The sequence below is a fragment of the Hemicordylus capensis genome, chromosome 1, assembly GCF_027244095.1.
Source record: "Hemicordylus capensis ecotype Gifberg chromosome 1, rHemCap1.1.pri, whole genome shotgun sequence".
NCBI classification, from domain to species: Eukaryota; Metazoa; Chordata; class Lepidosauria; order Squamata; family Cordylidae; genus Hemicordylus; species Hemicordylus capensis.
In genome coordinates, this window is record NC_069657.1 from 317,116,909 (window position 1) to 317,133,563 (window position 16,655).

Here is a 16,655-nt window from a genome sequence, read left to right on the forward strand (position 1 = left end):
ACAGGGCACCTGAAAACACAAGAGAAAGCCTTACCAATGAGAGGATAGAAGTGAGCCACCAATGAAGCACCAGTCTGATAACAGGCAAGGAAAGTACTCAAATGATGCTTAGCCTGATGGGAGGGCAGGTTTTGCTGATACCACAGGGATCGTGCAAAGTAAAGGCATAGTTGCTGATGAACCGTCATTACTGTTTTCATTGAGTGATGGGAAAGGAGAGGTTTTTCAGGGGCTGCTCCATTTTCTGAACCATCTTCTGTTTCCATTTCCCCCTCAAGGCTTGCCTGAGCAGTTATATCTTCAAAATCCTGTTAAATCATATTGAAAGATCCATTTAATGTTGACTAATAGCACTGCATTTGACATCAAGTGGTTTATAGATCTCCATACTTGCATGGAACCAGACCAATGGGCAGAATCACATGATCACTAAACTAGACTCATTCTTATTAAATTATACAGAAAAGCATCAAACGTTGCAAGAATGACTAAGATCTGCTAACAGCAGCAAGAATGTGTTATGCAAGATCTTGGAGAAGAAAGAACATCCTGTGTTGCAGAATCGGAGCATGAAAAATGTTATAATGTAACATCCTAATGTTAGAATGCTAACATATATATGTTGCTAATGTTATAATGTCTTTATAAGAACATAAGAACAGCCCTGCTGGATCAGGCCCAAAGCCCATCTAGTCCAACATCCTGTTTCACACAGTGGCCCACCAGATGCCACCGGAAGCCTACAGGCAGGAGTTGAGAGCATGCCCTCTCTCCTGCTCTTACTCCCCTGCAACTGGTACTCAGAGGCATCCTGCCTTTGAGGCTGGAGGTGGCCTATAGCCCTCCGACTAGTAGCCGTTGATAGACCTCTCCTCCATGAAATTATCCAAACCCCTCTTAAAGCCATCCAGGTTGTTGGCTGTCACCACATCTTGTGGCAGAGAATTCCACAAGTTGATTATGCGTTGTGTGAAAAAGTACCTCCATTTTGCTGGTCCTAAATTTCCTGGCATTCCTGGTTCTAGTGTTATGTGTGTGAGAGAGAAGAATTTCTCTCTCTCCACTTTCTCCAAACCATGCATGATTTTATAGACCTCTATCATGTCTCCCCGCAATCGTCTTTTTTCTAAACTAAATAGCCCCAGGTGTTGTAGCCTTGCCTCATAAGAAAGGTGCTCTAGGCCCCTGATCATCTTGGTTGTCCTCTTCTGCACCTTTTCCAGTTCTGCAATGTCCTTTTTTAGATGTGGTGACCAGAATTGTACGTAGTACTCCAAGTGCGGCTGCACCATAGTCCATACCAAGTCTACAGTGCAGCCACATTTGGAATACTCTGTACAGTTCTGGTCACCATATCTGAAAGAGGATAAGACTGGAATATTACGGTTTTTACTTTAGAAAAAAGGTTATTGTGGGGACATGAATGAGACATAAAAATGATGCCGGGTGTAGAGGAAGTGGATACAGGGAAGTGTTCTCACTCACTCACCTAGAACCTAACAAACTGATTGAGGTTCAGAATGGACAAAAGGAAGTATTTCTTCACTGACGACATAAATAATCTATGGAAACTGCTGACTTAAGACGTGGTTACAGATTCTAGCCTGGATGGCTTTAAAAGGGGATTAGACAAATGCATGGTGGACAAGTCTATCAGTGGCTGCTAGTCATGATGTCTAAATACTACTAGTTTAGAGATAATATGCCTCTGAATATTAGTTGCAGTGGAAAAAGGGGATGCCTGCATGTCCTGCTTGAAGCTTTCACAAAACCACCTGGATGGCCGCTGTGGGAAATAGAATGTTGAACAAGATAGACCTTTGGAATGATCCAGCAGGGCTCCTGTTATATTGTTATGAATATGCAGTGATGGCAAAATCAACAAATTGTATTTGCATTAAGGGATGCAGACAGACAAATAATTTCTATTTAAACAGGTCTTTGTGGCAGGGAAGAACTGGCAGGGAAGAACGCATAGCTCAATGGATAACATTTCTTTTCATCCTTTTGAAAGAAACTATCTTTAGTTTCATAATAAAGGCCAAAGTACTGCAACAGTTTCTTTTTTCTTGTGCATTTTCATATTGTTTTATGTAATAAAATAATTTAGAAATTCAATTTAAAAAATCTCACATGAAGATTAAATATATAGCAACTAATAAGAAGGGAAAGGGGGTTAGAAAAATCTGTACCCAAAAAATCATGAAGGAAAAGATTTGCTTTAGACCTCAAAAATCAGAAATATGAGCTTTGCTAAAATCCAGATGCCACATCAACTGTTTGCTCAAGCCAACACAGTTTAACTTAAGTGTCATAGTAGCCTAATGTTTACTTTTGCTGTCTATCAATAGTACATGTGAGGAAAGAATAAGGATGATATATAGTTAGGGAAATAGAAGGTTACTGGCTGAAGACAGAGACAGGCAGAATGACACAGAACTGCACCCCAAAGAAGCAAGAGAACTCATCTTATGAAAAGATAAGTGTCCTAAGAGACTCCTGAGATGGCAGGGAGCCAAAGCCTGACCTTGTGGGACCAACCTGACCAGGACAAAACCTCAGGTGGGGGGCTTTGGCTTTCCAACATGCTAAATAAGTGGGTCTTTTTGCCCAATCTCCAGAAGTGGGGTGATCAGGAGAGATTATGCCAGGAAGATGCCTCCTTTGAAGTCTGATTATAAAGGAAACCCTCTAGGAGAGCTGAAGCAGAGAAGCCTCCACCTGGAGGCTGGATATTCATTCATTCGATTTCTATACCAGCCTTCCAAAATGGCTCAGGGCGGTTTACACAAAGATATAACAAACATGTATGTACCATGCGTCTCTGTCCTCACCAAGCAATTCCTGGAATTTGGCTATCTGAGGAGTTAAGAGTACGAATGTGTGAGTGAATGAAGTACAGAATTACATCTGTGTTATTGAAATGTGGATTTTTGTCTTTGTTGCTGCTAGTATGATTCTTGCCATCATTATTATTTGTCACTGCTGCCAATGCTGAATATATCTACTTCTATGCAACTCTTGCCTTAATAAAAATTATATACATTAATGTTGAAATTATATCAGGCCTGCAGTGTCTTCATCCCTCTAAAGCTCTGGTAGAGGGTAAATCCCCTCTACGTTTTCCATATGGTAGATATTCCCTTGGTGATTGAACTGAGTTGTGGTTCTGAAGAACTGGTCTTGTGGTAGCAAGCATGAATAGTCTCCTTTGCTAGGCAGGGTCCACCCTAGTTTGCACGTGAATGGGAGACAACATGTGTGAGTACTGTAAGATATTTCTTTTAGGGGATGGAGCCGCTCTGGGAAGAGCATCTGCATGCAGAAGGCTTAAACTTCCCTCCCTGGCAGCATCTCCAAGATAGGGCTGAGAGAGAGTCCTGCCTGCAACTTTGGAGAAGCTGCTTCCAGTATGGATTGACAATACTGAGCTAGATGGACCAATGGTCTGACTCGGCATAACACAGCTTCTGAGTGACAACAGAGCAAATGTGCAACTTTCCCCAATATTACCACACAGTAAGCAATTGTACAGTTTACCATAGGGCTACATTACTATCCATTCTACATTTTACTACAGGTTGAGTATTGCTTATCCAGACTGCTTGGGACTGGATACGTTCCGGATTTTGGAATTTTCTGGATTTTGGAGTTGTCCATAAACAGTGAGTTTGAACTCTAGTGAGAATGCGCGAAAGTTCCACAGGCCAAAAAATATATATGGTGGCAGCGAGGAGGTGGGCGAGCAGAGAGGTGGCCAAGCGGAGGAGGCGCAAGGTGCTGGTGACAACGGAAGTGGCGGGTGGATGTTGGCGGGACGGTGCGCCCTGCCCATGCCTGAGAGAGGCGGCGGGATGGCCCTGGCCCTGAGGAAGGTGGCTTGATCATATTTTTAAAGTGAGCTGAGGCATTTTTGTTTGTTTTTAAGGCTGTGGTGTCCAGATTTTGGAGCATTCTGGATTTTGGGTGTCCGGATAAGAGATACCTGACCTGTATTAGGAATCCACCTTATGCTGTTAATAGTAAAAATATTTATTTATTTATTATTTATTTATTCAATTTTTATACCGCCCTTCCAAGCTGGCTCAGGGCGGTTTACAATTAAAAAACAGAAATCATTCAAAACAATTAAAACAGAAATACAAATATAAACACCAATTTAAAAACATCTTAAAAAACAATTACACTATCAAAACAATTAAAACACTGAAAACCAGGTTAGCATCAAAACAATTAGAACTAATTAAAAACCCTGAAAGGCCAGGCCAAACAGATGGGTTTTAAGGGCTGTCTTGAGGACTAAGATTACGAATTTCTGCTGAGAGTGCATTCCACAGCCCAGGAGCAGCTACAGAGAAGGCCCGCCTCTGAGTCGCCACCAAACGAACCGGTGGTAACTGGAGATGGACTTCCTCGGATGACCTTAATGTGCGGTGGGGATCATGTAAAAGAAGGCGCTTTCTAAGATATCTTGGACCCAAGCTGTTCAGGGCTTTAAAGGTAATAACCAGCACTATGTATTTTGCCTGGAAATATATCGGCAGCCAGTGTAACTGTTTCAAAACAGGCATCATATGGTCTCTCCGGGTTGCCCCAGAGACCAATCTGGCTGCCGCATTCTGAACTAACTGAAGTTTCCAGACTATGTACAAATGTAGCCCCACATAGAGTGCATTGCAATAGTCAAGCCGGGAGGTTACCAACTGATGCACCACTGTTTTGAGGTCATCCTCTTCGAGGAATGGGCGCAGCTGTCGAATCAGCCGAAGCTGATAGAAAGCACTCCTGGCCATGGCCTCCACCTGAGATACCAGGGTGAGGCCTGGGTCCAGGAGTACTCCCAAGCTGCGAACCTGCTCCTTCTGGGGGGAATGTAACCCCATCCAGCACAGGAAGATCACCCCTCAGATTCTGAGCCCCCACAATGAGCACCTCCGTCTTGCCTGAATTCAGCTTCAATTTGTTATCCCTCATCCAGCCCATTTCTGCCTTTAGGCAGACATTTAGAGAGCCATTTCCTGAAGATGAAAAGGAGAAGCAGATTTGGGTGTCATCAGCATACTGATAACACCAAGCACCAAACCTCCTGATGACCTCACCCAGCAGTTTCATGTAGACGTTAAAAAGCATTGGTGACAGAATGGAGCCCTGAGGGACTCCATATAACAGCTCCTGTTTTGAGGAGCAACTGTCACCAAGCTCCACCATCTGGAATTTACCTGAGAGATAGGAATGGAACCACTGCAAAGCAGTGCCCCCTATCCCCAACTCCCCCAGGCGATCCAGAAGGATACCATGGTCGATGGTATCGAACGCAACCGAGAGATCCAGAAGAACCAGCAGAGTCACACTCCCTCTGCTGATTCCCCGGTAAAGGTCATCTATCAGGCCGACCAAGGCTGTCTCAACCCCATAGCCAGCTCTAAAGCCAGTTTGAAATGGGTCTAGATAATTAGTTTCCTCCAAGACTGCCTGGAGCTGGTCGGCCACCACCTTCTCAATCACCTTGCCCAACCAAGGGAGATTGGAGATTGGCCTGTAGCTGTCCATCGCTAGAGGTCCAGGGAAGGCTTCTTTAAGAGTGGTCTAACCATTGCCTCCTTCAGGCAGGGGGGCACCCTACCCTCCCTCAGCGATGCATTTACGATATTAACTAGGCCACCTCCAACAATCTCCCTGCTAGATAGAAGCAGCCAAGTCGGGAAAGGATCCAGAGAACAGGTGGTAGGCCGCACCGCCCCAAGCAGCTTGTCCACATCCTCAGGTGGATGTCAAATATGACATCTGACTCTAATTTCAAACACCACACAAAACCCAAGAGTTAAATCAGATGGCACGAAGGTAATAGTAACAGGAAAGAACTAACAGAACTGCAGAGATTTCAAATCATACCATCATCTACAAGCAATGGACATTACAAGATTCCCACCCCTAAAAAACTCCAACTGGATAACTGTTAAGTATATTAACATTTTACTAATGAAGAACTGCACCTGCAACACTGAGAGGCTACAGGTGGATTCATATATAGCAGAACTGATGCCCATGCCCAAGAACTTGTATGTAAAATTTGTAATTTTGAATTTGTATAAGCACTAGCAATATGAACACAACACAAATTATTGCAATATAATCCAATCATTTGTTATATTTCCCAATCTCCCAACACTTCCTTCATTCTAACACATTTATAAAATATATTAAAAAAATTAATACAACCAACCCATAAAAACAGTAAGGGGAGAAATAAAGCAGAACAGTTCAGTTATGAAGGGAATCCATACCATATGGAAAACGTATTTCTAGCAATGTTTTGTAACATTGTGTTCCTATCCTCCACTGTCCCTCTGTTTGGAATTCAAATCTATAACTACTTTCCCCACATCTGCAATTGCAGACCTTTCCATTTTTACACCTTGAGTACTCCCAACTACCTTGTGCCACAAGTTTGTAATTCTCATTTCACAAATGAACTGGAAGAGACACACAATGGCTTCAAGAAGAGCATCTAGAAATGAATCTTGGACATGTTGGCTCTCTGTAAGCTCAAAAAAACAAACACACCACTTTGTTTTGTGCCATCTCTTTTAATGAGCTTCCTAATGTATCTGGAGTGTTTGCAAATCTGTCAACAGCTTTTTCAGGAAAGAATTCCATATACAATTTTTACTGGAAAATGGTGTTGTCTACCTTCTCATGAAGAGGAAACTTCATTCTGAACTCCTGTTCTTCCTCCTGCTCTTCAGTCAGTCCAGTTCCATGGCTCTTGGTCCTGTATCTATAAAGACTATTTTTTTGGTCCTCCTCTTTTTGGGCCTGGTGCTCTTGTTCATCCCATTCATTTATAATTACCTAAGAAAAAAACATTTTTAAAAAAGAAGAGAGGCTTGTCTTGAGAAATTTCAATTTATGCATATGAATTCCATATATGACTGGTATCAGTATTCAAGCAACAATTCTTAAATTGCCAAATTTCTCTTTCCATGTACATCAAAATTACATTTTTCACCAAAGTTACTAAAGAAAATTTCCCTAAGTGATAGGGGAGCAAAACAATCTCCTTTCTCAAAAGGCGCAAACATATAACAATAGAAATGTGCTTTATTATTATTTTTTAATTTGAAATATCAAAAAAGAAAAAAATTCAATCCAATTCACAAATTACAACATTGAAAATGCAGTGTACAGACTCTTGCACTCTCTCATTACAGTACTGAACAAACAATATCCATCTGCATACAAATTTATCTATTGTCTCCTCAGCCGTGGAATGCTTATAAAATGTAGGTTTTAACAGATATCATGTTCCAAATATATTTTAATAAGTCTAGTCTTTGGGGGTGGTGGTGTTGCTTTATTCCATGCTTTTGCAATACAGATTTTTGCTGCTCTTAACAGATAACTGATCATTTCTACATCTGTTTGTAACACTTCTCTTATATATATATAAAAAAAATAACCTTGGGCTCATTAGTTAAAATTATAGTCTCTCATTTTGTTAATTGTTGATGTTGATATTGATTGATTGATTAAGTGTCGTCAAGTCAGTGCCGACTCTTAGCAAACACATAGATAGATTCTCTCCAGGGTGATCTGTCTTCAACTTGGCCTTTAAGAGCTCTCAGTGGTGCATTCATTGCTGTCGTAAGTGTCATGCCCCCATCCTCAGATAGCGAAGAGGAAGGGGAACCTGGAAGTCCTCCAGCAGCTGCAGGGATACCTGAAGGGCAGAGCCCGGCTGTCAGCCCACAGGAGATAGTTGAAGCAAATCTGGTCGAAGCTTCAGGACAAATGGGGCTGTCAGAGGCAGCAGAGAAAGGGAGTGGAGAGCAGAACACTGAGGTAAACAATGAACCACCTCTACCTTCTCAAGAGAGAAGATTGATGAAACGCCAACAACAGGTGGAAGTGCTCAGGAGACGTAAACGGCTGCTCAACAAGCCAGATAAACCCTGAATTTGTGCCACCTGGCTGAAGGCAGAGAGCAATTAAGCCAGGCTATAAATTAAGTCTGAAGGCTGAAGCCAAATGCTGGAAGCAACATGTCTCCTGGAGCATGCTTCAGCGATGCCTCAGACTCAGAGGAATCTCAGCTTCATGTTGGCCTCTAGAGACACAGGCTTTTCCTGCTTTAACTCTGCTACCTGACCAGGTCCTGACAACTGTACCTAGCTATGTCTCCTCTGGCAACGTCTTGCACCCCTTTTTGCTCTGGAACCGCGCAATCTGGTAAGCAGACTGAGTTTGCGGAGGAGGCTGTCTGAACTTGATACTGTAGTAAATTGTTCTTTTGTGTTTTTCTTGCAGACCGAAGAGGATTCCAAGGACCTTCCAGCGACCTTGATGGAGACTGTGACTTGGATGCCAGACAGACAGGCTCCTGACAGTAATTGGGTCCATCCACCTTGCTGCTGGCCATCCTCCTCTTCTCTTTCCCAGCATTATGGACTTCTCAAGGGAGCTGGGTTTTCGCATAATGTGTCCAAAGTATGATAGTTTGAGCCTGGTCATTTGTGCATCAGGTGAAAATTCTGGATGTATTTGTTCTATGATCCATTTGTTTGTTTTCCTGGCTGTCCATGGTATCCTCAAAAGTCTTCTCCAGCACCAAAGTTCAAAAGCGCCAATACTTCTATCTTGCTTCTTCAAAGTCCAGCTTTTGCATCCATAGAGTGTCATGGGGAAAACCATTGTCTGAACAATTCTAATCTTTGTAGGTATAGACACGTCACAACATCTAAATATCCTTTCCAAAGCCTTCATTGCAACCCTACCAAGTGCTAGTCTGTGGCATATTTCTTGACTGCTGGATCCTTTACTGTTGATAGTCAATCCTAAAAGGCAGAAGCCATCCACCACCTTCAATGCCTTCATTATCAATTCTGAGGGTGGTTGCTGTATCTATTGTCATTAGTTTAGTGTTCTTTACATTTAGTCGTAGTCCGACTTTTTCACTGTGCTCCTTGACTTTCATTACTAAAGCTTGGATATCATCTGCATTCTCAGCTATCAGAGTGGTATCATCAGCGTAGCGCAGGTTATTGATGTTTCTTTCGCCAACTTTAAAACCACACTCATCTTCTTCCAATCCAGCTTCTCTCAGTATGTGTTCAGCATATAAATTGAATAAAGAAGGAGAAAGTAGACAACCTTGTCTTGCTCCTTTGCCGATCTGGAACTAGTCTGTTTCACCAGGTTCCGTCTGGACTACGGCTTCCTGTCCTGTATACAGGTTTCGCATGAGAACTATTAGATGTTCTGCAACACCCGTTTTCCTAAGGACATCCCACAACTTGACATGGTCGAGGCAATCAAAGGCTTTTCTGTAGTTAATAAAGCACATATTGACTTCTTTTGGGTATTCTTTGGCTTTCTCAATTATCCAGCATGCAACAGAGATCTTTTGGAAAGCTTCCTTGTTTTTCCATGTCTATTTCCATCCTCAAGGTCTTTACAGATGTCATAGTAGTACTTCTCCTAGTCTCTTCCAATAGCTTTCTGAAATTCCCTATTAAGTTCCTTCCCGAGATCTTTATCTTCCTTGACTTTGGCTTCTCTCCTCTTCTTGGCAATTTCCACCGTCTATTCTGACACCCATTCTGCTTTCTTCTGTTCCTTGGTTTTACATCTTTTCAAAAGTTAATAGTAAGTGGACATAACCAAAATTCAGGAAAACCTTGGTATTTGCAGGGATTCCATTCTGGGCTAGTGCTGCAGATTCTGGAACTGCAAATTACAAGGCATTGGGAAAACGGGAATCCAGGGGTTTGGTTCCAAAGGGCAGGGAAGCAGGTGGAAATCAATGGGGGGGGGAACACAAAATAAAGTGCCCTAACATGCTCCACAGGTCCCCCACATTCCAACAATATCCCCCAAGAGGAAAAAATTGGCCGAAAAGAGCATTTTTTCAGGGTTTTCTTGGTTTTGTTAATGGCTCCTGATCAGTGGCAAATTCAAAATGGCAGCCCAAAATCACCTCAACCTGCAGATATGTGGAATTAACCACCACCCCCCCCGGTTTTTTAAATTGCAAATACCTAGGTCAGGAGCCTATTACCTATCTGCAGATATGCGAAACCACAAGTGCTAGACCTGTGATTAATGAAGTCCTCCTGTATATGCAAAATATCTGCCCTGGGAGAATGAAACCTCCAGCAATGATCATCTGTTAGATACATTTCACACATAAAGGGGTCAAATATCAATGATATTGTAGTTTATACAGGCTCTCTCTTAAATGGAATATTAACAACTAGTAAGCGAGGCCTTCCGCTGACCTGACAAAATCATTTTGTGTACATTACACTTATAGGCAAGTTCAGGAAGTTAAATATATGTAACAGAATTTTTAAATAATATGCTTGCAAAAGGGAAGTCAAGAAGTTTCAAAATTTTTAGGATTCCAGTTTCAAACTTTCATTTTATTGAACAATCACCATATATGGTAAATTTGAATCACAGTACATCTGAATCTGAGAAAGAACGTCTGCTTCTCTTGGCATGATATTGTTGTGGAATTACTGATCTGATTAAGTATTAAAAATCTGTTGAGAACAACAGTAAAATATGGTGATTATATTCAGAATTTCTTCTAAAAATAAAAATTTTCACCAAGCATACTCCAGTATAAAGAACAGTGCATTCAGCTAATTTAAGCGGCAGGGCTATATGCAAAATTTGGTATCTCTAGATCTTCGGGAAATATCTATCTATCTATCTATCTATTTATTTATTTATTATCAATCATATTTTTACACCGCCCAAAACTTATGTCTCTGGGCGGTTTACAACAAGATTAAAAAGTAAAACATTAATTAAAAACAAAAGCAAAACAAAACAAAAATTAAAAAGCAAGAAATGTAAAACACAATTTAAAATTTTTAAAACAATATTCTAAAAACAACATTCAAAACAATTAAAACAATATCAGTTAAAAGCCTGGGTGAAGAAATGAGTCTTTAAGGACTTTTTAAAGGATGTCAGAGATGGGGAGACTCTTATTGCACTAGGGAGTGCATTCCAAAGCCTCGGGGCAGCAATGGAGAAGGCCCATCCCTGAGTAGCCACCAGACGAGCTGGTGGCAAATGCAGACGGACTTCTCCTGATGATCTCAATGGGCGGCGGGGTTCATTACGAAGAAGCCGTTCTCTTAAAAACTGAGGGCCCAAGCTGTTTAGGGTTTTATAGGTTATGACCGACACCTTGTATTTTGCCCGGAAACATATTGGCAGCCAGTGTAACTCCTTCAATATGGGAGTAATAGGGTCTCTCTTAGATGACCCAGAGACAAGCCTGGCTGCCGCATTCTGGACCAACTGTAGTTTCCGGACTACATACAAGGGCAGCCCCACATAGAGCACATTGCAGTAATCCAGTCTGGAGGTTACCAGCAGATGTACCACTGTTTTGAGGTCGTCTAACTCAAGAAATGGACGCAGCTGGCGTATCAGCCGAAGCTGATAGAAGGCACTTCTGGCCACTGTCTCAACCTGGGACACCAAGAAGAGACCTGGATCCAGAAGCACCCCTAGACTGTGTACCTGTTCCTTCTGGGGAAGTGTGACCCCATCCAGAACAGGCAGATCAAACTCGTCTCTAGAGTTCCGAACCCGCACAATGAGTACCTCCGTCTTATCTGGATTCAGTCTCAGTTTGTTATCTCTCATCCAGCCCATTACCGACTCCAGGCAGGCATTTAGGGAGGTTATGCCCTCTCCCGATAATGCTGACATGGAGAAGTAGATTTGGGTGTCATCAGCATACTGATAGCACCCTGCACCAAATCTCCTGATTATCTCTCCCAACGGTTTCATGTAGAAGTTAAACAACATCGGAGACAATACGGAGCCCTGAGGGACACCATACGAAAGTTCAGATTTTGAAGAACAGCAGTCCCCAAGGGACACCATCTGGAACCTGCCCGAGAGGTAGGAGTGGAATCACTGCAAAGCAGTGCCTCCCACCCCCAACCCCGATAAATATGACTTTATTTCGCACAAACAAATCGAACCATTTCTTCAAAATATATAATAGATTATCTTAATATTATTTTCCCATATCTACCTCCATTATTCTTCTGTAATTGGATTTGGGAGTTCCCTATCCCATTTATGAATGTTAACTAGGACCAATTGAACACATCTTAGGCAACAAATACCACTGTGCTATCAATCTTTTACTTTTAACATCTATGGTTTCTGCTTCAATGCTTTCTCTGAGCACCCCATATTGTTTAAAATCAAATTAAACATAACATTCCTAAATTGAAGATATTTTTAAGAACATTGGTTCCCCCCTTGTAGAAATGCACTTTAAATGAGGATATCATACCTGACAGAGGTGTCTAAAAAGCTGCAGAGATTTATGATCCATCTCTCCCTTCGCCAGCACATGGCAACGAAGATACAACAGAGCATTCACTAGCAGCTGCTCCTGGGTAAGGCACACCTTCTGCTCTCCATCCAAACCATCAGCAGAGTATTTCAGAGAGAGCCTCTTAAGGCCATGAAGGACATCTAGAGAGTTCACAGAGCATAAAGCATCTGCATGGGAAAGGTAAGTGGGAAAGGTGCTTCCAACAGAAGGAAATGACAACAGAGAAGCAACAAGGGTCCCAAGCTTGGCTGGACAGACAAAACTGCTGAATGTCATGTGATGGACTTCAGAAGCCACAAGTCTCAGGCCATGCTGCATCTGCAAAATGGCAGCTTGCAGGGGTGTAATTGCATCAGGGAAGGCAGCATAGTCCTCTGCCAAGCGTTTCCTGAACTGATGGTGTGACTGTTGCCATGATGCTTCTTCATTCAGCACATATTGTACTGCCTGGAGTGACTGGGACTTATCCCCACGAAGGAACTGGAAAAGGCGAGCCACAAGATCCTGAACTTCTGAGGTCTGGGCAATGCTGCTGACATACTGCTGAAGTTCTTGGTACAAGCAGTCATATGAAGGGACTTGTGGTCTAAAAGCTTGCTTTTGGCCCAGGTTGGAAATCTGATCCTTCAACTTCTGGATTCTTTGGCATAACATCCTAAAAGGGTAAGTTGGGTGGTTTTAAGAGTCATGGTCATCAATCATTGTTAAAAAGGTACTAATTCAGTTATCTCTAAAGCAAACCAATTGGGTTGTATTCTTTCTAACTACAGAAGGAAGTTGCCACATGGGAACCTCCCTGCTTCCCCACTTCCAACAGTAACCACCTGTGACCCCTGAAAAACTCCTCTGAGGGTCAAAGGTGCTATACTTGGGGTATAGTTCAGTATCTTTCTGCCATCTTAAGAACTAAACAGCATCTCATCCATTTCTGTGCTTTACTTTTCACATTAAGAACTTGAGTAAAATTCCCTATAGCATTCTTTACATCAAAACAAGCAACAACTTGCTTTCCTCTGAGGTACCCATTGGACTGGCACCTATGCCTGTTTTTACAAAAACGTCTACAAATAAGCCATTATCTTTCCCATTTACCACCCAGATTGCAAACCAAGGACTAGAGGAAAGAGACAAGAATTCTGTTTGAGAGTAACTTCTCAAGATCTTGACTCAGATAGGAATTCAAACCCACAGCTGACTGGACTACTTTGGTCATTTAAATTCGGAAATAAGGTGATGAACATTACCAAGTCTTTAAGGTGTCTCATTCCACAGTGGAGCTGAAGAGTTACCTAATATGTGGGTGGCTGTGATTGCTGATACTTCCATCTTCAAGATCTTTCCCTGTGTGCAACTTAGTAGACAGATTGTGTGTCTTCCATTCACATTCTAGATGGTGCAACTGAAAGTATGAGACAAAATTTTTACGTCTGACAATTCAAAATACTGCTTTGCCACCACTCAAAGGGAAATGTTCCTATGTACCAGGAGTCTACAGAAAATGCAGGCTGCTTCAAACCTTCACCAAAATAGCAAAGCTATTAGACATGAAAGGTAAGTGGAGCTTCCAAGTTTAGAAACAATACATTTCCAGATGCTGGAAGGGAAAGCTGAGCTTTTCAAAACCTTCCTGCAAGCTTCTCTGAATCATCTGGTGAGTCACTCCTAGAAACAAAATGGCAAATTCGAAGATCTCTTCATCTATACAGCAGAGTTGCTATATTCAAAGATGAATGGGGGGCAGCCCAAGCTTTCAAGATGATCTATGGTTTAAATGTTTTATTGTTATAAATAAGTTTTATGTTATGGTTTTACTATCTAGGTATAAGCTCATTTTCTGCTCTGAAAAATTAAGCAGACTTTGTACTCTTAAGTGACAACTGCAGTTTATTTCCACCTCTTGAATACTACATTATTTTCTCTGCACATTCTCCATGTGACGGCAAACTTCTAACACTAACTCAACACACACACACACACACACACACACACAATCTGTTGCTATTGTTTCACAGTCATGTCATACTTTGAAATGGTAATGTAATCTATAAATCCTGTTAACTACAAGGCAAAGAAAAACACAGTAGTTTCATGCACGGGCACGCACCTCATCCTCTGCATACTTTAGCTTGTAGTCTCTTTTCACTGCAGGGTCAAACCGAGTCTGTGGAAGCCATAAATGGATCTGTAGGAGACCTAGATTCACCCAGATACTGCCTCGCCGAGCTGCTTCAGGTAAGTTCTGGGGTCCTCCTTCCTGCCCAAAGAACTGCTGCAAACAAGTCAGCCAGAGACAGAGAAGCTCTTCAGGCAATATGTCCTGAGCAGCAACATCCCTGAGTATTTTGCAAATATACTGAAAAGCCACTGGGTCTTTGGAGGATAGTCTGTCACAATTTCGGAGATATTCTCCTTGCAGTTCTATTGGAACTAAGCCTTTAAGAGCCATGAGTTGCCGATGTAACATTGCACACTGGAACCTGGCATCTGTAAACCTGAAAGAATAAACATAGGAGGATCCTAATGCAGAGGTATTTCAACTAAGAATGAAGTAGAGATCAGCATCTGGAAGTTCCAGAGCGAAATCCAGCTATGTGAGGATTACCACCTGCCCCCTACTGGCAACATAGGGGCAAGAAATAAGTGTGTCAAAGAGGCTATGGCACAGCAGACTTTGTTGACAGATCACTGGGGTGGTGTCACGCCCTCGATCTCAGACAGCGAGGAGGAAGGGGAAGCTGTCAACTTTTCAGGGGTGTCCGAGGGGCAGAGCCCGGCTGTCAGTTTCCAAGAAACGGCTGAGGCAGATGATTCAGAGCAGGCACAACAACCTGGGACAGCAGAAACCGTGATGGACCAATCAGAAGAGGAGCTATGCAAGCAACCTCCACTGACTCCACAACAGAGGCGGATCACAAGGCGGAGAACTCAGCTTGAAACTCTCAGGAGGAGTAAACGCCTCTTGCAGAGGGCTGATAAGCCTTGAATTCCTGCCAGCTGGGAGCTCTTGGCTTGTACTATAAATTATAAATTATGTCACCAGCTTTCTATTCACTGCTGGAAAGCAACGTTTGTCAACTTTCGTGTCGACAAGCCAAGCCCGATAAAGAAGAACTGTGTCTGAGCCGTATCTTGTTTCTGCAGCTCCGTTTGATACTGTGAACTTCCCTGCCAGGTGGCCAGATACTGACAGGTGGGGCACACCACCCACCACCCCATCGTCAAACTGGTCCTCCTTTAGACCAGGAGTATCAAGCATCTATCATTGTTCTAACTTCAGATAACAGAACAATAGTTTGCCAATACCTAAATTCAGCCATCGAAGAAAAGGGCAAGTTGGTCCACAGGACTGAGCTGACTTCCCAAAGCTGCTGTGCTCTCTCCAGCCACTCCCCCAGTGTCACATGGGAGGCCGAGAGAACAGGAAGGCCCGTCACATCCCACTGACTCCACTTGCTGCTGCTAGTTAGAATTTCAGAGAGGCACTTGGAGAAAACTGCTCGACTCATAATACCTACACCCTACATTAATAAAGATAAAAACGTACATTTAAGCATTGATAAGCATTTCCACATTTAAGATAGAAGTGGCAAACCACTGATTTTCAGTAGTTGAACATTTCAGAGAATGTGTTACCTACATTTAGAAGACCCTCACAGTCACAGAACCCAGCTGCATTGAGAGGATGCAGGGTGGCGTGGAAGGGGGAAGAAACTCCATATCCAACATCCCACCCATATTTAAACGCTATGTGCAAGCACTGAATTAATTAAGATTTTCACTTCAACAAGACAACCTCCAAAAGTCTGAAACTTCACTACAGGGTAATCAAACTGACAGAGGCTTCCTTATAAAGAACATGAACATACATGCACATATAGAAGTAAATAGAGGCAGTTCCCCAGGCTTTTCATACAGGACTTGTGGTGCCACATGCTCTTCTGTTCTCTGGAAAAGGTATTCACATGTGTCTTAGTTAATGCTTTACTTTTGCAAATAGCAGTGAAAGGAAGCCATTGCCTTCCTGCAGGAACACCTTCCTGCAGGGCAACATTAAGTTACACTGTTGAGGCGGTGAACCAAACATGCTCCCTTGCCACACACTTGAGCAGTCCCATTCAGGAACACCTGGGAGGGCATGGCCCTTTAACTGGTTTCATGCAAGGCAATTATCTTCTATGCAAGATAGTTGCTCTGTTCAGCCATACATCATGGGACTATACCAATAGTTACCCCCTGCCTACTAGCCACATCTCCCAGGCATTCAGCACTGCCCCAATGG

General features: G+C 42.6%; 1 protein-coding gene across 3 annotated transcripts in view; it reads right to left on the reverse strand.

Annotated features, from left to right (window-relative positions):
• The window catches only part of MDN1 (midasin AAA ATPase 1), a 211,576-nt gene that overhangs the window by 55,025 nt on the left and 139,896 nt on the right, over window positions 1–16,655 (reverse strand). For all 3 annotated transcript variants that reach the window (XM_053287391.1, XM_053287389.1, XM_053287388.1), the window contains exons 60-65: window positions 15,680–15,894; window positions 14,481–14,868; window positions 13,666–13,775; window positions 12,332–13,031; window positions 6,691–6,852; window positions 35–308 (exon numbers count right to left, since the gene is read on the reverse strand). In XM_053287391.1, coding sequence (XP_053143366.1) covers window positions 35–308; window positions 6,691–6,852; window positions 12,332–13,031; window positions 13,666–13,775; window positions 14,481–14,868; window positions 15,680–15,894 — 1,849 coding nt within the window. The remainder of the gene's footprint in view (window positions 1–34; window positions 309–6,690; window positions 6,853–12,331; window positions 13,032–13,665; window positions 13,776–14,480; window positions 14,869–15,679; window positions 15,895–16,655) is intronic.